Genomic DNA, 23,631 nt, shown 5'->3' on the forward strand with positions numbered 1-23,631 from the left:
TCATTATGTGGTATTGCCTTAGGCCCTTTTATACACTCCCCTGGCTTTGTCTGAGTATATGTTTGAGGTCTCTCTATGACTGTGCAAAGAAGTAAGAGCTAGGGCTGGGCCACAAAATAGGAAAGTACTTGTTCATCCAAAAACAAAAACAAAAAACAAACAAAGAAACAAAAATAGCTCTAGGGTTAAATATTGGTGCTAGTACTGAACTACACAGCCAGAAGGTATTTTTCTAAGTAAATAACACAATATTGGGGATGACAATATGATCAAATATCCTACAACATAAGTTTGCAATGTTACCTACATTTTATAAATCAAGTCTGACCACCGTTTTGGTTGTTTCCAATCTTGTCTGAGTGCATCATCACGGGAATCCCAAGGAAAATCAGAACTGGGTTCTTGAAGCTGTTGCACAGGGCCAGTATAGACCTAAATACCACAGAGGAAACCTTGATTCTTATCTCAAGGGATCATTCACCATCCCTCTTGTCACATAACTTATGACAAGACGTCACCTTTCCTAAACTTAGCCTTTTTCCCAAGTGCTACAGAAGGGAAGATCTGGTGTCAAGGGGTCTGGATTCAAACCACAGGAACACTGAATTCATTTAAATAGGTGTAGTTTATTAATGCACACACCAATACAGTTCAACCAGAGCAACAGCTCACAACTGTGTACTGGACATTTCTAGGCCCAGCTCATTGCAAAATCCACATGGGCTCATGCACAAGTGTTGGAAATGCTTCAGTCTACGGGCCCTGACTCAGGCCATTTTACACATAATTGTTCCTATTTTCCTTGAATCTATTGGGTCCTATGTGAAGAATACACTTGGGGAACTTGTTAAGATTAACAAACCTCATAACATACAGAACATAACAGGGTATGTGACCAGCACCACACAGTTCAACGTCAGAGTTTTTTGTTCTTTGTTAGTGTTTTTCTTGGCATCCATGATGTGGAGGCGTATTACAGAACAATAGGAAAGAGCTGGCTGCTGTGTAGCAAATTCGCTGCTATTAAGGTAGGTATGGGGGCAAGACCTCAGCAGTAGCCCTTAAGATGGGAAGGCGATGATGTGTTTGATAACTGAAAGGAGCTGCCTCAGCTGTGTTTCTCTGCTTGCTCAGTGCCCATTCAACATCACTCTGTCCCTGAAGAGGAACTCAAGGTCTGCCCCCAGCTGCCTGTGAGCCAGGAAGAGGCACAGAAAGGCAAGGCCACAGCACTGGTTTCCAATCCCTCAGTAATGCTGGATTTCCAAAATGTACTTGTATACACAAATACAGTGTGGTAAGTTGCAATAGATACTAATCATTTCTCACATAGGGCAGCAGTTGATTGACTACAACTAATTCTATTAAAAAAAAGAAACCTGGCTCTTGTAGAAATATACAAAGAAATATCTAGGATGGTGGGGGATGAATTCTGCCATGGACTGAACTCGTGGAAGTGGGGTTGGGAGAAAGATGCATGGTTAAATAGCCCACCAGGTTCACATTGTGTCAACTTGATTTAATCTAAGGACAAAGAAGTGGAGTATCTCTGATGGCTTTCTTCTAGTCCCTTTAAAGCATCACTGGGGTTTGAACTCAGAACTTCACACTTCTTGATGGGGCAACTACACTCAAGGAAGCTTAAGACTTTCATAGGCACAGTATTATGCTATATATACAGAGTAGATAATACTAAGATGTTCAGATGGTGATGTCCATTTGTATGCACTCTTAATGTGGACCTAAAAAAAGAGAGATCAAGGTCCTTAAAATAGAAAGATCAGTTCCAGTTGTTTTCTACCATTCCAAACAGAACAACTGGTAGGGAGAGAATGGTAAATAATCGAGAATTCGTAGATGATGCTTTGAATAAAGTGTGGATTTCTGTGCTGGTTTAAAACAGGGTCTCAAGTATCACATGTTGCCCTCTACCTGGCTGGCCAGGATCACTTTGAGCTCAGATAAACCTCCTTTCACTTTGCAATAAATAGGCTTATAAGAGTGGCCTCCAAGGACTGTGCAGACAGCATTAGCCTTTCACAGTTGAGGTGTGTAACCCACAACTACAGTTTTAGCCATGTTTTTCCATGTCTACCAGTTATTTCAGATTGTTGCTGTTATATGCCTGACAATCAAGGATGCAGAAAAATAACCTGATGCAGAGTAAGGACATGGTGATCACATGGTGATCACATGGTGCCTCTTCCGTACGTTCTGGATGAGGTTTGTTAAAATTCCAATATTGCAAAAAGCTTTATATAGGGCCCATCACATTACGGGTCACTATGCACTGTTCTATCTAAAATGGCCTAATCAGAACTGACTCCCATATAACACTTCCTGCAATCCTCATATGAGAAGCTTGAGCTTTTAGTTTTGACTTTTCTTTTCTCGTTCTTTCTTATTTTTTGCTATATAAGTTGAGACAAAGATAGTTAAGGCCATGAATATGCCCCCAAAATTTGAACTATGGATGTGATCAATCAATGTTAGTGTGTGCATTCTATAAAGTATTCATTTTTTACTATGATAGATGCTTTTGTGTTTGGTGTGGTGGCCATTTCCCAGTGTACAGGTGCAGGGACCTTGCTCTATCCACTTAATGATGTTTATAGCCTCATTTTAGACGTTTCATTGCACCCCCTATATCTCTTGACTATTTTATTTTTCTGATAGAAGCTCATGGTATATCTTACTCAGGCCTGTGAGCAGTGCTCCTTTTCGACATTGGTGCAGAGAGAAGAAGCCCACCACCAGCATGAGGTTCCCTTCACTGGTGGCTCCAAGATTGCACTTTCCTCTGCCAACTGGTCTCCACACTTTTCCTAGAACCTTAAAGACTTCAACTCTTTCTCCTAAGGAATTTTCTGGCAATTGTCGATTGCTAAGCACATGACTTCATGAGTGTTCTCCTAATACACACGCATGTTGTAACCTACCATGCAGACTATTTCTTGATGTGATATAAAGCACCTGTACATAATGAGACAAGAGAACTTTTGACTGCATATTCAAGCTGGTGTGAAATCTCAGGAAGTTTTAATGGCTAACATTGGTGAATGAGGACAATTTGAGTTAGTGAGACATTTTTTGGGAAAGATTTGAAAGGAAACATTCATTTAGATGCATAGGAATTACTAAGGTTTTTATAATCAAGCCTTGAGGAAAATTTGGCTTTGGAAGCAGGAGATGTTCAGTGGCTCTCCCCAGGAAAGTCTCCTGGAAAGGGCACCTCTGCTTATGCTCAGTACAGGGAGAACATTAGCAGGGAGGCAAAGTCTGCTCCCCATGACATCTGCTGTCCCTTCTTGGACATTCTATTGTCTCCTAGAGAGTTCTGGCATCCTCTGTGATGTCACCAGTGTTGTAGTGACAACCAGTGCCCTAGTTTCTCTCAGTCTGAGTCTGGCAGTTACAACCTAAGACATGTTTTCCCGTCTTCGAAAGCGTTTCGGGAGGGGGAACGTCGATTCTGGAGAGACTAAAGTGAAGGAGTCTGGCCTTTCCTCTCAAAGTAATGATGGACAAAGACAGCACTTCTGGGGAATGTGGAGTAAGTTCTGGGCAGTATATTTTGAGCTTCCTACCGGGGGGCTGCAGGCTTAAGCTGACCTTTCTAGCAATGGGCCACAGCAACTGGAGCATCTGAAAAGGAATTGAATTTCCACGAATATCACAATTCCCTAAAGTCAAGGATTTCAGAATTTTAGTTTCCCCATCCCCACTGGGAGGATATGGTAAGGCCAATGCTATTATACTGTGAACTTCTGGTCTTTACTTTTCAGTTCATTTGCTCTGTTACATTGATATAATAACACCATCAGTAGTCATGGATGGTCCACCTTTTCTGAGTTTAGACAGGGCAGCAATGTATTTCACTATCATTGCTTCTTTAAATACAGTGGGTATCTGACAGTAGTAACAGGGAGAGATTGTGCTTCAGGCAATAATCTTATGTTCTTAGACCTCCGATTTCTTCTAACTGGCAGGGTCATCGTTTGCTTTATATATTAGAGGTTGTATGTTACAAAAATTTTTCTACAATACCAAAACTATTTGGAACGTGTAGACCAAGATTCAGCCTGTAACCTATTCGCACTTCTGGGGCATTTGTTATTTCATATAGGGGAATTGATAAGTCTGTTGAACATGTCCTCCCTGGAAATGTGTTTTAAATCCAAAGTTGTTGGCCTAGAGTATCAGGGTAGGACATCTGAGTGTCTCCAATCACTCAAGTTTTGTGGATGGTGAATTTATCATCTGAGTTCTGAAACCACAGGGGTGAGGGTCCTGAAACCAAGCTGTACCCTGTTCAGCTGATAATAATCCTGGAGAAGCCATCTCTGTGGTACATGTAAGCACGTGATGTCCAGCATAGGGAACATCTGGCTGCTTACATCTCTTGGTCTCTATAGAGTAGTGCGAGAACTGAGATCCCCTGAGGAGGTCTCTTAAGCATAGACCAATCGCCTAGCAGTGACACTGGGTTCCAGGCTTGTTCTCCTGTTTAGGCCTCACTGTGATCTATGTACACTCTATGCATTCTCCCCATGCAGGTTCACTTGTGTTCTTCTACCTACAGACGCTGGGAGAGAAACATCTTCCCATGGCACTGACCTAAGCAAGAATCAGGCCATGAAGGAAAAGGAGAGGCTGATTAAAGAGCTGCAGCTCATTACCGAGGAGAGAAATGACCTGAGAGATCGCCTGAGGTTTCTGACAGAGAGATCCATGAAGAACAGGTATGAATCACACCAAATGCTCTTGTTTCATTCCTGGGTCTGCAAGGTCACCTTTTTCTTATCGTGTTAAGGTTTTGGGTTCTAGAAAGCTGTGCCTCCCTAACCACCCTGTGCTAAACCTCACCTCCCATATAGTGGAGATTCAGAACCTTACCCTTCCTGAGGAGTGAGATTGAAAATGGACTCATCTGCTTCCACTTATTTAAAAGCAGAACTTGTGGTCTGAATGAAGAATTCAGGGATAAAGTCAGGAAGAGTGAGTTCCCAGTGTGCATTTGCAAAGCCCTTGACAGCTGGTGGCTTTGCAAGATTGTAATTGCAGTGAGTTTATGGTGAGTCTCTGTACTTGCTAGGCAGGGGACTGAGTGCTGGAAGATCCAGGCAGCAGCCTGGAGTAATATAGGACCCACCCTGAGTTCATATATTCCTAAATGCCGATGTTCATTGTATTCTATCATTTGGGGCCAGGCCACACTTCAGGCCAAATCCATATTATGAAAACCTGGAGAGAATGGAGGAGGCTGTCATGTCAATTCTGCACAACTTAGAGATGGAGAACACTGAGGTCCATGAGAACAACCATAAGCTGAAGAAGGAGATTACCTTCTCTAGGTAAGTCCTGGTCAGAAAGACTATCACTTGTGGAATGGCCATTTCTGACTTTCTTTGTTCTGGATTGGACGGTCTTCAGCTCTGGTTCTATCTCTTGTGCTATTTACCCATCAGTGTTCCAGGGTCATTAGAACTCAGTTTTCAGTTCCATAAAAGACTGTTACTCATCCCAGGATTGTCTAGGCATCTTCAGAAGGCTCTAGATAGAACAGTACTGATTGAAGTCAGCAGAAGGTTATTAGGCTGACCTGGACCTATAGTGTCACACCAGGTTTTATAAAATTCAGTGCGTGGACCACATGGTTAGCATGACCTTCTCTTGGTTCTACTGACCTCCTTTGAGGGTGTTGGCCCACTACTAATTGATGTTGGCCCCATGCATTGGGCTTTCATGGATAGTTGTAGATCCATGTTCTTTCTCAGAGGTGTGGACACTAATTGGTGTCAGGCCAAGCAAACAATTTATTCTTCCCCGAATTAACTCTTTATGGTTTGTGCAGCAGCCTTATATGTATCAAGATGCATTTTATTAAGTCTTCATGGGTATCTGGGATCTGGTAGAGTTAGTGGGACTTGGGAGTAGGAATGGGAGGAAGGGCCAGCATGATCTTACTATGCAGACTGTATTTCCAGAAACCTGCTCAGCCAGCTCCTGATGGAGAACACATGTAGGAAGAAGTTGGTCCCCCTGAAGCAGGAGAGCAAGGAGGTACATCTTGATTGTGCACTGAACCAGAAATATTTGGTTGACTGCAACAAGAAAGATAAAGACCATCAACGGCCAGAACCAGCATTATCAGGTAGGGATGAGCAGATGTGTTAGCTTAACAATATCTGATAAAATTTGCCAATTTGATACATCTTTGCTTCTCTTACCACCTTTCTAATTTACACTCACAACCAGCCAACCACCTCATGTAATGGAATTGTTCATTGCTCTGCCTATGCACAAGTATTCTGGGAAGTTAACCACTTTTCAGAAACTGAATTATTGTGCAAGCATATTTTGCTGCTCTTTTTGAAGCTGCAGTCTAGAAATGGTGACAGATGAATAACATATCTAAAATTGCATATCCATGTGATAGATTGGATCCTATGTAGAGTTTTGAACAATTTCTTGGTTCTTGAACAATTGACACTCTGTGGTCATGTGACCTCTTGTGTAGGAAGCACCTTTGGGATAAGAACCAAGTGCAAATGTCAAATTAGTACTTGTCATTGGCTTTAACCTTGGTGACATATGGACATCTCCTTTCTTCCTGCAACCCGATGAGGTCTCTTCCCATTGCCCTGTTCTTGGTTTGCACTGGTATAAGTCTGGGTCCCAGATTGGCAGCCCACATTACTGTGAGGCTTGCTGGAGATTTTGCCCTGCCCACAGAGTTAGCAACAATGATATCAGTTAAAAGGTCCATGTCGACTGTCCAATAGAACTGAGGTGGTAGAAGGCAGCATTCTGACAGCTGGCTTGCATTTCCCCACCAAATCAGTGTCTGAAAAACTGCCTTCCTCTCCCAGGTCTCAGAAAGTGCAAGAGAGCTGGAATTGGACACACCCCAGTAAGAGAGCTTCCTGAAGAATAAGTTGCTTTCTCAGGAGTCCCTGATGACCAACATCCTGAATGGTAACAACATTTTTTGGATGAGTATTCATCCTCTGCGTTAATTTGTCATTTATTAGAGACCCTAAATTTATATACCACTAAGCCATCCTGACTGATTGAGGTCTTACTCACTTTCTTCTTCAGAAAACAGCACTTGAGAGACAACTTGGGGGACCGCCTTTCATTATTTGTGCTAGAGGAGAAACAGCAATACGTCTGTACTTCTAAATGTTCGTTAAGAATATGCTGTTTAGAAATATTTTTGTTATGATTTTAATTGAAGTTTTCTTTTTGTTGTTTCATATTTATATGTTCTTGTTACTATTTTTACTTTCAAATATTTTTAAATATTTTTATTCATTTTAATCCTGTTTTGTTGTAAAAATGTATTTGTTATGAATAAAAATTGAATTCTATGTCTTGACTCTTAAGACTATCTTTCTTACTCAAGGGTTCTGTCCCTTCCTGTGGACCTAGAACTTACAGCTACAGATGGATATCTGCATGTTCCATGGAGCCTGGGCTAATAAGTGAATTCAAAGTCACCAAGGTGTACCCAGTGTGACAGTGTCTTTTGTGTGGATAATGTGGCTGTGTCTCGGACACACACTTTATGATGTAATCACTGACACACTTTACCCAATTGTTAGGGTCCATGTGGTTCTTCTGAGAGAGCAGCAGATGCTCTACCCTGTGAGTCATCACCACAGCTCCTGCAGGTGGCTTTTGTTATTCCACATGAGGTGCTGTATTAGGTGGACAGGATCACCTCCAATTAAATAGAGAGATCTCAGGAGATGTGTGTTCACAGGGAACTTACTGAGGCGTGCGTGCTCAACGTGTTAGGTTGTCAGGCATCCCTACAGAGCTCTGGTGTTCCCACTGCTCATTGTGTGTCAGGATCATCCTCCAGCATCACTTAGTTTTCATATTAGAGCAGATCTTTCACCTATTATCAGTGATGACCATATGTATTCTGCACATCTGATAAAATACAGAATAGAAACTAGCTTCTTGTAGGCCAGATTGGCATAATCAGTTTTTTGATTGTTAGCAAGAAAATTATTTTAATCTAAGCAGTTTAGGAAGGAACCTCCAGAGCATCCATAGTGAGTGTAGCTTGCAGCTGTGAACACAGGTTTCTTTTGGAGAGAAGGCCTGTGCAAGCCCAACCTAGGTGGGACAGTTCAAGCTACCCTTTTTCCATGGCCAATCTGGGATCGTATTGAGAATGTATTTTTTCCAGGTGACTGATTTCCAATTTGTGGAATTGATCTAACTTGCTGAGAGTGGAGGTGACTCAGAGAGTTAAAGTACAGAAGGACCAATGCAGTATGTCCACAAAAGCTTGCTGTCACCCCAGGGCTTTTAAAAGCTCAGCAGCTAGAGAAGCAATGTAGTATTTGGTTACTCTCATGCTTAGGTCTAGTCATTCATTAAAAGCTGACCATGACACAAAAAGTGTCATCTGTGTCACAATACAAACTAGTTGTAACTAGATTCACCCCACACTATCACATCACCACCATATTTGAGGTTCTCAGTTACTATCTAAGACCCTGGAAGAGGCCTGGGTCTTGCTACACAAACTCATAATTTATGTCTTCATGACACTATGTGCTTTGTTCTGTTGATGCTACCATTGGCATACAACACCTTGGATACTTTGTGCTGACATCTGTGACCTGAGACAATAGTTCATGTCATCCTAACCTGAATAAACTGTCCTTAGAGTACAGTGTAGTGGGAGGGGCCTTCTTTTCCTATGAGGTACCAAAACATTTCCAGTCTTCAGTCAAGTCTGTCAGCCATTGTCCAGTGCCTGTCTTGAGATGTCCACCTTTTCAGCTGAGAGTCTTCATCCAGGCAGCTCTGTAATTCTGTAGAAGATTAATAGGGTTCCAGCCCTATTATTTAATTCACTGTGACTGTACTTGCCGAACATGCTCAAAGCCCTGTGATCCACCCTAGCCCTCTGTGCTTTAGAGAAAGAAAATAAAGAACCACATTGCACTTGAAGTTTCTCCTCCAACAAAAGGAGAGCCTGCATAGGGCCTTTAAGTAACTCTAAGCCCCAGCTTCCCCACAACTCCCTCCATCAATTCCATGATTGGTGTGTTTTCAGTACTACTCACTTTCTTCTGTGTGCAAAGAATGTGCACCATGTCAGTAAAGGGTGTGTGTGTGTGTGTGTGTGTGTGTGTGTGTGTGTGTGTTTGGTCCCTAGTGAAAACTGTCGAGATACATGCAGACTCATGCTACTACTGTCCCATGGTACCTTGCAGGGAACCCTGAAATGGTGTGCTACTTTAATACAGTCTAAACCGGGTGTGCATGGTTTCTGTAAGGTCACCACTACAGAGAGCAGGAAAGCTTCAGTAGTCACATGGATGTGATCAATCAGTGTTAGTCATGCCCTTCCAGCGTGGTAGACTGCAGGTTGTCTGTCCCCATTACTTTGCTCTCTTGTGCCCAAACAATGCCAAGGTCAGGGCCATTGAGCCGTGAGGCAGAGGCTTACCACCCTCAGTTCTGCCTACGACCCCTAAGACTGTCTCTTTCGGGTGTGTGTGTGCTGGACACTCATGGATCCTGAGATCTCCGCAGCTGAGGTGAAACAGTACCGGAGCCATTGCAATGTGGGCACACATTTGGTTGTGGAGCTGGGCCACTCTTTGACATTTGGTGAGTGGAGAGACAACTGTTGGCTGAGCCTTTGGTGAACCGGATGGCCCCTGGCCACATCAGCAGTCAGCAGTATCAAAGCTGAGCAACCAGTGTTTTATGTTCCATTTTGTCATCGCTGGTCAGTGTTCTGATGCCACAGCACATGGCTGGTCTCAATCTCCCCATGTGGCCACAATCCCTAATTGATATTGCCTCCACTTCCCAAGTGCCACTGGGATTTCTGTAGAACCCCTAAGGCAGCAGCAAGCAGGAGCTCCTGGCTATTCCCTCCCTGCTCTCTGCATCTGCATGTCGTTCTGTGTACATATGGCTATGTCCTCATATACTCTTGATGCCATGATACCTTAATAAACACTTGAATCATGCCCTGATGGCCAGTTTTCAACTGCTACCTGACACAATCTATAATCGCCTGGGAAATGAGGGACAGTCTGGATCAGACTGGCCTTTGAGCATGACTATGCGTGACTGTCTTCGTTGCTGTGGGAGATGCCAGGCAGCCTCTTTTCTGATCCTAGAGTCCCTATACCCAGCCACTTGTCCCCTCTACAGCCAGACCCTACTTCTGCTCCTAGGCACTGTCTTGGACTTCCTTCCCTCAGGTGGCTTCTCTCCTTTGGCTGCTACAGAAACCTGTTATGAGGACAGGAACAGGGAGTTAAGAGTTCAAAGCCATCTTCCCTTTGATGTTCTTTCTCAGAGGTCAGTGGGACACTTAAAGAGTTTTGTGTATACATTTTATTAAGCAAGGGACAATCATGCATCAGGCACAGGAAACTAACAGCACATCTACCGGACCTCCTTCAACACCTGGGCATCTCTTCTGGCCTGTGCTTCTGTGTGCTGAAACCTGGGGACCAACTTCCTGTGGGGTTTCCCAGGATGACTGTGCACATTACTACACTGACGTAAATCCTCAAAACTCACAAACAGCAACAGGACTGACCGCCACAGGAACGGTTCTCCATCAACAGATACCACAGACCAGCAAGCAGAAGCATGGGCAGGTGGTGCTGTGGTTCACACACTTCTCTTTCCTCACTAGGGCAGGTGACCCACTGAAGAAAACAAGGAGGCAGCAGGATGGAAGAGGAAAACTACAACCCAGTCCTTGCATTAAACACCCAAGCACATTTAGACTAGAGGAGAGAAGTTTGCCAAGAATGAGGGCCACTTTGGACATCCATCATCAATAGCCCTGGCTGTCTAGGCCAGCATCAGATCCAGCCGTCTCCAGGCAGGTGTCCGCCAGGCCCTCAAGGGCACTAAGAGCATTAACCATGAAAAATAGAGCAAGATCTCTGCCTCTTGCCTGCCTGACAGCCAAGCATGTGTATGCCCTGGCTATGCTCACGCTGGGACCCCTGCTAGATATTAAGATATAGAGACCTGATAGTTGATTAGGACCCTGTTCGAAAAGGAAGATACAGGATATTTCCCTCTGGCATCCATATGTGCATGCATGGTTGTACAAGCTGGTAGAATCTCTCTCTCTCTCTCTCTCTCTCTCTCTCTCTCTCTCTGTCTCTCTGTCTGTCTCTCTCTCTCTCTCACACTCTCTCTCTCTGTCTCTCTCTGTCTCTCTCTCTCTGTCTCTCTCTCTCTCTCTCTCTCTCTCTCTCTCTCTTTTTCTCTCTCAAAGTTTTGAAGCACAGCAGAAGAATCTCTGGGACTCTAAGCCTGAGCAACCTCATCTGTGAGCCACAGCTTCTGTGTGAGAGCTCCTTTGTGTGAGAGGCATAGGGTGACTGAGGAAGGTTGCTGGTGTCCATCCCTGGCCTGCATGTGCATGCATACAGACACATGGACACATGCACACGCTGAGTTCCCCTCATCCAATCCTGAAATCTGAAAACACTGAATTTCAAATCCAGGCGTTCTCCTAACCTACACCTTCCCTCAGGAATTGGAGATGAGGCCTTGCAGGAATCCTCAACCAGTGAGACTGGCCCAGACCTTCTGAGATCCATTCTGCCCCAGGAGAACACAGCAGGTGTTATCAGGACAACACAGAAACTCAAGACTCCAGCCTGATGCAGGGACCGCCTGCTGGGTTAGGAGAAGACTCAGCATCAGGTTCCTGAATGAAAACATCACCTCTGAACACACAGGGTCAATGTGGCTATGCCTTCAAGGCATCTTCAGCAGCAGCTTAAATGGACTAGGGATGACTATGGGAATCTGCCTGCAGGGTGATGTGGGAATCCTTTTGCTAAGGCTTGATCGCTAGATGTTGCCACAGAAACCCTTGAACTCTTCTTGGAGTACAGTCCAGGCAGAGGCTGAACACAAAACATTCTGATTATGAACTGAGTTTAACAGATAATCCGGAACCTGAAGGCCAAAGGTCCAAAGGTCTGCACTGCAGGGGTGAGGCATCACTGCAGGGATGACCACACAGTGCAGGGGTGAGGCATCACTGCAGGGATGACCACACACTGCAGGGGTGAGGCGTCACTGCAGGGATGACCACACACTGCAGGGGTGAGGAGTCACTGCAGGGATGACCACACACTGCAGGGTCTGAGGCGTCACTGCAGGGATGACCACACACTGCAGGGGTGAGGAGTCACTGCAGGGATGACCACACACTGCAGGGGTGAGGTGTCACTGTGCGGATGACCACACACTGCAGGGGTGAGGCGTCACTGCAGGGATGACCACACACTGCAGGGGTGAGGCATCACTGCAGGGATGACCACACACTGCAGGGGTGAGGAGTCACTGCGGGGATGACCACACACTGCAGGGGTGAGGTGTCACTGCAGGGATGACCACACACTGCAGGGGTGAGGAGTCACTGCGGGGATGACCACACACTGCAGGGGTGTGGTGTCATTGCGGGGATGACCACACACTGCAGGGGTGAGGTGTCACTGCGGGGATGACCACACACTGCAGGGGTGAGGTGTCACTGCGGGGATGACCACACTGCAGGGGTGAGGTGTCTCTGCAGGGATGACCAGGAAGTTGACTGAGCTCCTCAGGGCTCTCCCTGTCCTGAATGTGCTTCCCTTCTAGGTGAGCACTGCAGCTTTCAGGGTGCTGAAGGCCTGTGTGGTCAGCAGTAGAAACTGCTAGCCTTGTTATTCACAGCTGAAACTATCACACAGGGCATTCCAGAGGTGAACACCACCAAAGTGGGGCCTTTCACAGCATTCTGGGTAGGATGGCACAAAGCCCCATGACAATTTCGCCTGTGATCCATACCAAATGTCTGCTGTCACTGCCTGTCTCTTAGGAGCCACCTGGATGATTCAGGGGATGGTCCTGAAGAAAAGGCTTGGCAAAATTGAGGTCTCCAAAGCCAGAGGAGCAGTGAGGAGGTGCAGGGGCCGTAGACCATGGAGACTGATATATGCTGATGTTAGACTACCCAGACTCATCCCTGTGTCCAAGTCTGGATGTCACAGAGGCACCTGGCAAAGGTCCCAACAGTGTCCTTCAGGATTCAGCTGTCTCCCTACTTGCCCTCCACCTAACCCACTTCCTGTGGTTCTGGGAGTCAAGGACTTCATCAACTTTTTCGTTTTCTTCTCATATTGCAGGTACTGTGACTCGACCACTCTTCCTCCTGCAGGAGACACATCATTTGTCACAGAACAGGACTGCTGCACCAGGAAGACCCAGTGCATAACCAGGACGCTACAATGAAAACATGACTGGCCCTTCATGCTGAATGACAGGAAAAGCACCCAGCCTTCTCTTTGTTGCAGACTGGATTCCTCAGCCTTCCTGTTATGAACAGGGCACTAGTACCCTTCACAGGATACTTAGTGTTTATAAGACATTTATAGAATTCATCTTGTATATAAGGCCATTGGGCTAGGAGCCAGCATCAAGGCATCAAGTAGGAGGAAATACAGAAACATTCTAGGAAGGGACAGCCAGGGGCCAGTGGGATGGCTCAGTGATTGAGGACCAGAGTTCAGATCCCAGCACCCACATGGATGTTCACAGTCATCTGTAGAATCAGATCTAGGGGGTCCCATGACCTCCCCAGCTCCCAAGCAGCTACATGTGTGCGTCTTAGACACTTCTCACTCACCGTGAAACAACCTAAGCCACAAAACATCCCACACCTTCTTGGATGGGCCCATCCCTGGGGGAGTCTTGTGTGTTCTGGGCTTCAACTCTAGGAAGGCTTGGCCTTGTTTTATAGGATGTCTTATTCCTTGTATCAGCAGAGAGAGAAAAAAAAAAAAAAGATCCAGTCCTGGAACCCTAGAGGACACTGCCATGATGTCACTGCTGTGCTGGCATAGGCTTAGAGATATCTCCATGATCCATCCGAGTCACCTAGAGCTCAGGGAATGATGGAAAAGTCCATGTGAGATCGCCCAGCGCTTGCAACCATGAGAAAGCTTGGAAAACACAGGGCACATGTGGTGTTTGATCCTGGGACAGTTCAACCCTCTTGAGCCTGCAGCTAAGACAAACAGTTACCCTGGCCTGAGTGCACAGGCCAGATCTCAGAACCTGTTTGCCAACCATGGAACACTCTGGATCCCTCCTCACAGCTGGACCTTGATCGGCTACACCTCATCCACCCAAGCTTCTCAAGAAATGAAGCTACCAGGTTAATATAACAACTAACTGAAGGCAGCAAGAGCCTTCAGCCGCCCTGTGGCAGTAAGGTCAGTCCATAGGTCTCCTGTCCCTGCACCCTCAGTACCTGTGAGAGCCATGGCCACCTATTCCCTTCTGAGGTGAGAACAATTATACACACAACCTTGCTTTCAACAAATCCTGCCTTGGCCACTGGTGGGACCCTCACGAGATGCAGCAATCTGATGCAGGCCTCCTCAGACACTTTGGCTTCCTTTCTGGCTGCTGGAGCTTGGGCCCTCTGGCCTGGCCTAATGTAGGATCAGCAACATCCAACTCTGTTGGGCCTCAGCCATCCCACATTGGGGGCCCTGCTTCACTCCTAGGTGCATCCGTTTCCCACATCTCTCCAGTCTCTCCCTCATCCCTAATTCCCCTCGCATCTCAGGCCCAGCCCTTCAGTCTCTGATGGAGACTGTCCTGGAAGGACAGGAGCCACTCCCCTGAGATACTCTCCCACCCCATGCTGCTGGACTCATCTCTACAGGCACAGCCTGCTGCTCCCTTGCCCCTGCAACCCACTTCCTAGCTCTGCTTCACACAAACACTCTAAGATCTCTACACTGGATTCCTGTTCTATTTTGCTCCCTCTCTGTCCTCCAGAAGTTCTGCTGCTCTCTCTCACCACAGCAGGACCCACCAAGACACTGCTCCTGACCCCAGCAGCCACCAGCAGCCCAGGTCATGGGGCTACTAACAGCTTTGGCCCAGGACTCAGGGCTCCTTCCTTCTTCAGTATCGAGTCCAGGCTGAGACCATCTGGCCTGCTGCTGGGTCCTTGAAACCCTCAGTCTCACAGCCTCTGGGCACTCTGAGCCCTAGTCCTTATGGCTAACAAGTAGCTGCCCAGTCAAGCAACATGGGCCTCACTGGCTTCCTGGTGTGCCATGATGCTTTCCCTGCATGGCCGGGGATGACTGCATGCTAGGATTATGTCTGGAACTAGACCTGCAGGTAACACCTGATGGGTTGGCCAGGCTGTCCTCCTACTCCTGTTCTCAGGAGATTCTCCTGACTAAGCCTCCCAAGTGCTGGGATGAGAAGTATGTGCCACCATGCAAGCTAGGGGTCTTCAGGTGTGATGAAAGACTGGGATCTGTGGCCCTGGTTACTTCCAAGAGTGGGGACACCAGTGTTCTGAGCATTCTGTCATCTGGGACTTATATTCCATGTACTTCACACGAACACTCTGAGACTTCTGCACTGGTTACCTGTTCTCTTTGAAACCTGTCTTCAGGTATCTGACAGTGGGAGTCTCCATGAAGTTTTTGTCACCCTGAGGATGTGGCTATATTAATAAGCTCAGGCAGCATGCAAACACAGCAGAGGTTACAAACAAGACTACCAGGCTGGGGCCACTTAGTGATAGAGTGCTCCTTTGGCATGGTGAGGGCCCAAGTTCTCTTGCAACCAACATCTGCTGGGGATGTAGCTCAGTGATTAGGCACTTGCCTAGCGTATGTGAGGTCCTGGGCTCCATCCTTAGGACTAAACCCTCATCCCCTACCCTGAACTCACCAGGTCCAGGCATCACTGTCAATCCTGAGGGCTTGAGTTTGATCCTTAGGCCCTCTCTGATACAAAAAGAGAAAAAAACTCCCTTGATTTGTGTTTGACCCCCACATGTGTCATGCCCGCCCCACTTCGAGTGTACAATTAAGGAAAGCATGAGTAAGTGGTTGAGAGGCACACACTGCCCTTGCAGGAGACCCCAGTTTGCTTCTCAGCACAAACTGCATGTGACTCAGCAGGTCTCAGTGTGGAACTGGATATGTGACTCTGTGCTATAGCACTGTCCAGAGTGGTAAATGCAGCTTCTGAAGAGGAATGCAGGCCTGGCCTCCAGACCTCCACCTTCAAGTCCTGTCTGGAGAGCCTGATGCCCTGGCAAAAGAGACTCCTTCTCTCCAGAGGAGCACTGCACTCAAATGACACCTCAGTGATGAAAACTATCTGTCCCCAAAGGCATGCCACTGAGCAGAGATAGCCTCAGTCATGCACCTCTGCCCATCCCCAGTTCCTCATGTCAATAACTCAACCTTTCATGAACTAGATGGTAATGCTTGAGGTAGGATGATCAGTAGTTTACTGGCCAGTCTGGGCTGTATGAGATGCTCTCCCTGAAATCAGAGTCAGCAAGAAATTCAGCATGAAAGCTCTTTGTAAAGAAGCTCAATGACCCAGTTCAGAGCCTGGGACCCCGCACAGTAGGATAAAGTGACTCCCATGGCTTTTCCTCCACCTTCAACACTCATGCTTTGGCATGCACACCCCTACAAGGAGATCAATACACATGGAATAAAAAATTAAACAGAAACATTAATGAAGACAATGCAGATAATGTTTTAAAGGATCCCGGGAACCCTCACTTAGCACTTTCCTTTCCTTTGTCTTGGGAACAGCACCTGCACCAGAGACTGGAGACTTCCTGCAAGAGAGAGAGGAGAGATGCACTGTTCATTCAGCTAGAGAGCTGTGCAAAGACCAGAGCCACCCTCCTTTTTCTGACAGTGGGAGCTGGGCCCAAGTGTGGGCTGCTCCTACTAGAGGCACCACAAGAAGAGGACCCCCTTCCTCAAACCTTCCTGGAAGTCAGAGCACTGGCTATGGATGTCCCTCAGTCCTCAGAGGACTCTCTTTCAGCGATGGCTCAGAGCCTGTTAGGACAGAGAGGGACCAGAGCTTCCCCCCAAAGCAAGATCCCTGTCTTATCTGACAGGTATGAGGGCTTAGGGATGGGACAGAGGATGTGACAAGGTTACATGTAGCACAGGGCTAGGTTAGTAAGGCAATCAAAGAGGAAAGAATCCTGGAACATTCCTCATCTGTTCTTTGTGCTCTGTTCGTAGGGATGAGGGGCAGTGTGGGTAGAGGACTAGGACACAGCACAGCCTTCTCTGCACATGGTTAGCTTTCTAGGCTGCCTGGTCACTGTGACCAGCAAATTTTCAACTGTGCCATTCTACTACCAAGGCTGACACAACTGGTGCACCATGTAGCAATAGGACATTACTGACTTATCGACATTTGGAATCACACAATGATCATGTGTCACAGAAGAGTTTTTTTTTTTTTTTTAAGAAAAGGATTTTAAAAAACTATTTATTTTGTCCATCTGAGTACGCTGTCCCTGTTTTCAGACACAACAGTAAAGGGTAGTATATGAGAGTAGAAATGGTTATGAGACACAATGTGTGGTTGCTGGGGATTGAACTCAGATCCTCTGGAAGAGCAGTCAGTGGTCTTAAGCACTGAGCCATCCCTCCAGCCCCAGTATACTGTATTTTCAATGTTGTTTGTTTTTATTTCCTTTTTCACGTATGTCTGTATGGCGTTTCTGTGAGTACAGGTGTGTGTGTGCCTGTGTAAAGGTCAGAGACAAACTGAGCACAGGTCCTCACCTACCTCTCATCCATGGCTGTGATTGCTAGGCTAGCCCTTCCCCCTAATCCTAGAGACTGTCCACTTTAGGTTCATATTTCCCAGTAGGAAGGGCAGGATGACAGACACTACTGCATCCAGGTTTACGTGGCTTCTAGGGACCTAAACTGTTGTTGGGCTTGTTCAGCATGAAAATAAATCCCATTTCACAGCCCTGGCTGGGCCAGGCAGCGCACAGGTCTTTGCTGCTCTTGCAGAAGACTTGGGTTCAGTCTCCAGCACCCGGGTCAGGTGGCTCACAACCACCTGAGACTCCAGGTCCAGGGACTTCCAAGCTCTTTCTGGATAAACCTACATGGCAAAAGCAGGGCTGGGAGCTGGAGGTTTCTGGTGTTGGCTTCTCCCTGCTGCAGGGGGCAAATCATGGGCATGTGAAACATATAACCCTGTAATTCTACAAAGTGCAGAAGCTCCTGAGGTCCCTCATGGTGCCCTAGAGCCTGTCCACCACTCACGGAGGCTTCGGGAACATGGCTTTTTCCTGACCTGTGTGCACTGTGCATCCTCACTCTCTACCCCCTGCTTTTCGGGGTTGGAAATCTCAGGTGTAGGAGGCGCCTACCATAGGCCTCTTCTCTCAGCATTTCAGCATTTTACCCACTTGACCTTCACCAAGCATCCTTTGCTCTACACAGTTACCTCAGCCTGTGACCCTCATCCTCCAGACTCTTGTGAAGCAAACACCCATGGGTGTGCAGCTCTCATAGTTAGCCAGGCTAAAGGGGAAGGCAGCAAATCCTTCATGAACTCTACAGCTCCTAAGGCCTAGGAAAATGTCTATACCGGGGCTAAACTCATGCTGACCTGTAAGACTACATTTTTCCTTTAAACAGAAGGATGTGTGGTGGTGTGGCACAGGCCTTTGATCCTAACACTTGGGAGGCAGAGGCAGACAGATTTCTGAATTCCAGGCCATCTTCCTCTACAGAGCTAATTCCAGGTCAGCTACACAAAAAACAACACTGTCTCCAAGAGTAAATCAAAAAGAGAAAGAAAGAAAGAAAGAAAGAAAGAAAGAAAGAAAGAAAGAAAGATAGAAAGAAAGGAAGGAAGGAAGGATTCATATTTTGTATACAATGAGATGCCTGCCTGTCTATACCTGAACCACCATGTTAACTATAACTCTTGTCACATCTGTATTAATTCAAATACTGAAGGCCAAATGGTTAAATCTTAATGACTATACAATTGGGGGGTGGTGCTGAAGAGATGGTTGGTTTAGTGGCTAAGAGCAGAAGACCAAGGTTCAGTTCCCAGTGGCCACATGGTGGCTCCTATTAACCTGTAATTGCAATTCTAGGGAATCAGTCTGGACTTCACGGGCACCACACATACCACATGGTGCACAAGCATTTATTAGGTGAAGCACTCAGGCCCATAAAAATAAGTAAATAAAATATATGGTTAACAGACACTGTGATTCAGGAAGTTCTTAGTGACTTTGGTTATCATTTCTCTCTCCCAGAGACCTGTCTTCCTCATGCTCAGCCTCCCTGGCTTCTAGGACATTTCCTAGCTCTGTGGAGCATGAAGTACTCAACACCATAAGCCAAGCATTGCAAAGCCATCTGCACCTTCACTGCTACACCTTCTCCATGGCTGTGTCTAAAAGGAGAGACTTGGAATCCCACAGATGCAAGGACAAACCTGTTGGGCTATATGAGCCCAGCCACCCAATAGTCAGATCTACTCCTGTCCTTGGCTATGGCATGAGGCTCTTAAGACAAATTAATCTGAAGGACCTCAACAGCTATGCTGTTAGACCTCTCATTGCTCTGCCCAACCTACAAGCTCCTTTACTGGCTCAAATTCACACCCGAACTCCTCTCCTGCCTCAGCCACCATCAGCTCTTCTACTCCTCTCCACCTGTGCTCTGAAGAATCCACACTAAGGTGGATGTTAACCTCTCCATGGACCTCCAGACGTATGCTTGTGATTACTCTTCATTGGCTGTTTTGTATAGGTAGGCGGGTTCTTCTACTCTCATGCAGAACACTGCTCACACATTTTGGAACTTACAACACCCTCTTGATTGAGAATCCTGACTAATGACTGACTGAACCTTCCATGCCTGAAGTCACCCTCTGTCTCCCAGTCCAAGATGAGAATCCCCTCCCTAACCCCATAGTGTCCAGTTTCATCTCAGAAGCTAGACTCTGCACTGCCCATTACCTTTTGGTTCTCTCCCTCTAATTCTGTTAAATAGTTCCTCTCTTCTTTAAAACAAATTCATTTTGTTGTTTATTTTTTGAGACAGGGTTTCTCTGTTTGGCCCTGGCTATTCTGACAGGCTCTCTGTAGATCAGACTTGTCAGGAAGCCAGATATCTGCCTGCCTCGGCCTCTTAAGCACTGGGATTACTGGATTGTGCCAGCATGTTTAATTAAAAATTAATTAGTGGCAGTGCATGTTGGCACATGCCTTTAATTCCATCCGTTGGGAGGTAGAGGCATTGTGAGTTCCAGGACAGCCAGGGCTATAAATTAACAGCTTGTCTCAAAGAAAACAAGCCAAAAATGAAACAAAAATGTTGCAATATGGTCTTAGGAATGTAACTGAGTCTGTTCTTGAACTCTGAATCCTCCCACTTTCACTCAGGTGCTAATCAGCAGTCTTCTGTCTTGACTTTCACTGCGCACTCAGGGCTGCCAGGACTGTTACCTCTCCCAGTGTAACTCCTGACTCTCTCATCAGCATCATCACAAAACTCCTGCTAAGAATTAAGGAAACCTGAATTCTAAGGAACAGTCGGAGCTCCAGTATTTCCAAAGCTCACTCTAATACAGATGGATCCTATGCTGCAGTAAAATGGTCATAGCTGGAGGTCTTAATTCCAGGACTTGGGACAGAGGGGTCCGAGGATCTTGAATTCAAGGTTATTTTTATGTTACATTGTTGCTCAAAGCGAGTTGGGCTGCTACAAGATACCCTGTCTCAAAACTATACCAAACACACCTAAAATGAAACAGAGGAGTTTGAGTGGGCACAGATGGGAAAGCTCGGCACTTTATGGCTAAGCCACCTGCTGCCAGCACCAAAGTCCATGCACAGCCCCAATTCTGAGCTGTGTCTGGGACCCCACTTAGGAGCACGCACCAAAGTAGCTCAGATCCAGGGCTCTTGGTCTAAGAGGAATTTAGGCAGTCACACTTTGGATGCCAGTTCTCCAGCTCAACTGCCTGTCAGCCCAGGATCTGGTCTTAGTCATGGCTTGGCATCCCTAAATTCCTCCCAGCTGTGCTCTGAACTCACCCTGTGCCCCGTTCTGATGAATCTGCCATTCTCCATGGGAGTAGCCTCAAGAAGTCCCTCACATCTGAAGCACCACTCTGAGTGCACTAAATAATGCAGGGAGGGGCGTGGCCAGCAGAGCACCCACCCCTTTCAGCTGTAGAACATTTAGCTCTAGAGTGAGCACTGCTGTGCATTGTGGACCTTAAGGAGTATTCCAGCCTTGGCCTTGGAAGAGCCGTTGACACCCACACTTTCTGGGGTGACATTGTCTCCTGAGGATAGAGTCAGGTCAGGAGCGGCAACTGATGTTCACGAGAGACAAACTTTCTTCACCTCCTGCCCATGCTGGCCCTAGGATCTGGGCTTTTTGGGTGACATGAGTGTTGAGCCCCCCAGGTAGATGGGTTTTCAGGGGTCAGGTGTTTATTGTCACCAAAGGTATCCACAAGGATAAGTCATACTGTACTAATTCCCATATTAGATCCCTTCTCATGGGTCACAGAGGTCGTGCTGGGTCCTAAATGTGGACCCAGGTTCCTGGCACTTTTGAAGAGACTGGTCAGGGCGCAGGCTTCAGGACATTTTGTTTGAATTATTTTGGGGGATTTTATTTTTACTGTTGGGGGCAAACCTAGGGCTGCCATGTGCTGGGAAAAGGCTTTGCCACAGCTGTAGATCATCCCTAATTATAAACTCCTAAATTCTCCCAATCTTGGAACTTTCTAGGTCCCTCACATGATGCAACCTTTGGGGGATTCCTCACATAGAATCATGGGGTGGATTGCATCCCAAAGAGAGACAGTGGGAAATGTTCCCCAGTGTCTGCCTGTGGCTGTGGTGATGAGAGTGGATGTAGTGACCAGTGGATGGCAGGGCCCATGTGAAACCCTTTTGGTTTCCACTTGAGTGGAATCTTCCCCATGCCTTTTTTTTTTTTTCTTGAAACACAGGTTGGCCTGGAACTTAGTCTTCCATCACCCTTACTCAGTTTCCCATGACTGGGATCACAGGCTTAAATTACTATGCCCATCTTTCTTTTTTTGTATTTATAAATCTTCTAAAACGCAGAAGGATCTAGAATTTAAAATTTTGCGGTCCAAGGCATTTCCAACAGGGGATTCTTGACCTAGGAGTGTTCAGACCAGTGTTTATTGTGTGGCTACTTCATTCCCATAACAGCTTATGTTTGACAAAGAGTTCCAAGGTGTGATGTCACTGGGCATCAGGCAGTGTCCCAAATAGCAGCACTGACTCAGGTTGTAATTTAGGCTGGAGAAACTTACTAGGACCCTGGTAATCCTAGCACCCTGGGGCCTCACATGTCCTTAGTCTGATCTAGTGATGAATCAACCGCTCTGAGGGTGGATTGGAATTCTAGTCACTGTGAGGCAGAAGCATTAGTATCCTACAGCCACTCTGGGCTCCATAGGAAGACCCTGTTTCAATATAAAAGGGGTCACCTGCGAGTTCTTACTGTCTTCCCTGAGGCCTTCCTGCTGGAGTTAGAATAGCTGTCTCACCAAGTTGAAGTAGAGGGCAGAATGTTGGTGCCTTCTATAATGAGGACTAGTAACAGATAGTCTATGGAAATTCTAGAAAGTTCTACAGGTATTTATGTCCTGTGCATGGGAATTGCTGGCTTCCCTGTGTCCTTTGCCTTTAATTTGCAGTCCATGGGGCACCTGGGAATGTCCCAAAACCAGGCTGCACACAGGGCTTGTCCCATGATTCTCACTTGCACCCAGTGCCTGCCTGATTGTCATAAGTCTGACAGAGCCACTGTATGCTCTCCTGACACCTGCAGAGAGCAGTATATGGGACCCTACCATCCCCACACTGCCCATCAGTGTCTACAATGTCCCTATATGGCACTGAGATGATCTAAGCTGCTTCCGGCCTATGTGCTGCCTCAGAATCTGACCATTCCTAATTTCCTCCTCTCACACCCACACTAGAAGCCCTGTACCCACACTAGCCCCAGCTGGCCTGTTGCCTACTGACATCTCATGGACTCTGCCCCAATCCCCTGCCCTTCCCTGCCTTGCCCTGCTGTGCCCTGCCCCAAACCCCTGCCCTGCCCCAATGACCTGCCCTGCCCTGCCCCAATGCCCTGCCCTGCCCTGCCACAATCCCCTGCCCTACCCTGCCCTGCCCTGCCCCAATCCCCTGCCCTGCCCTGCCCTGCCTTCACTCAGCTGACAATGTGGACATCTCAAGACAGTCACTGGACAATGGCTGACACACTTGTCTGAAGACTGGAAATGTTTCTCTATCTTGGAGAGGAAAGAAGGACCCTCCAACTACACTGAACTCTAAGGAAGTTTATTCAGGTGAGGGATGACAGGGACTGTTTTGTCTCATGTCACACATGACAGTAGAAAATATCCTAGGTATTGGATGGCGCTGTTAGCATTAACAGAACAAAGCACATAGTGTTGGGAAGGATAATAAATTATGAGTAGGATTAGAAAACCCCAAGCCTCTTCCAGGTCCTAAGAGAGCAAAAAATACCACCAAACATAGCATTAATGTGATAGGTTGGTTAAATCTAGTTACTAGATTCTAGTGTGATACCTATGACTTTTTGTGTCATGCTCAGCTTATAATGACAAGAGGACCTAAGCTTGAGAGTCACCAATGCCTCTCCCTTGCTTCTCTAGCTGCTGAGCATTGAAAAGCACTAATGAGACAGCATCTGTTTG

General features: G+C 46.6%; 2 protein-coding genes across 2 annotated transcripts in view; both read left to right on the forward strand.

Moving 5' to 3' along the window:
- Positions 1-23,631, forward strand: part of LOC147999051 (uncharacterized) — a 143,793-nt gene that overhangs the window by 36,855 nt on the left and 83,307 nt on the right. The window lies entirely within an intron of this gene.
- On the forward strand, positions 3,427-7,372 carry LOC147999052 (uncharacterized). The gene is made up of 3 exons (XM_087595396.1): positions 3,427-3,553; positions 4,583-4,742; positions 5,211-7,372. The coding sequence occupies exons 1-3, from the start codon at positions 3,427-3,429 to the stop codon at positions 5,356-5,358; spliced, it is 435 nt and encodes a 144-aa protein (XP_087451522.1). The 3' UTR covers positions 5,359-7,372.

This window comes from Rattus norvegicus, chromosome 19, assembly GCF_021556685.1.
Source record: "Rattus norvegicus strain SHRSP/BbbUtx chromosome 19, alternate assembly SHRSP_T2T, whole genome shotgun sequence".
In the NCBI taxonomy this organism is placed as follows: Eukaryota; Metazoa; Chordata; class Mammalia; order Rodentia; family Muridae; genus Rattus; species Rattus norvegicus.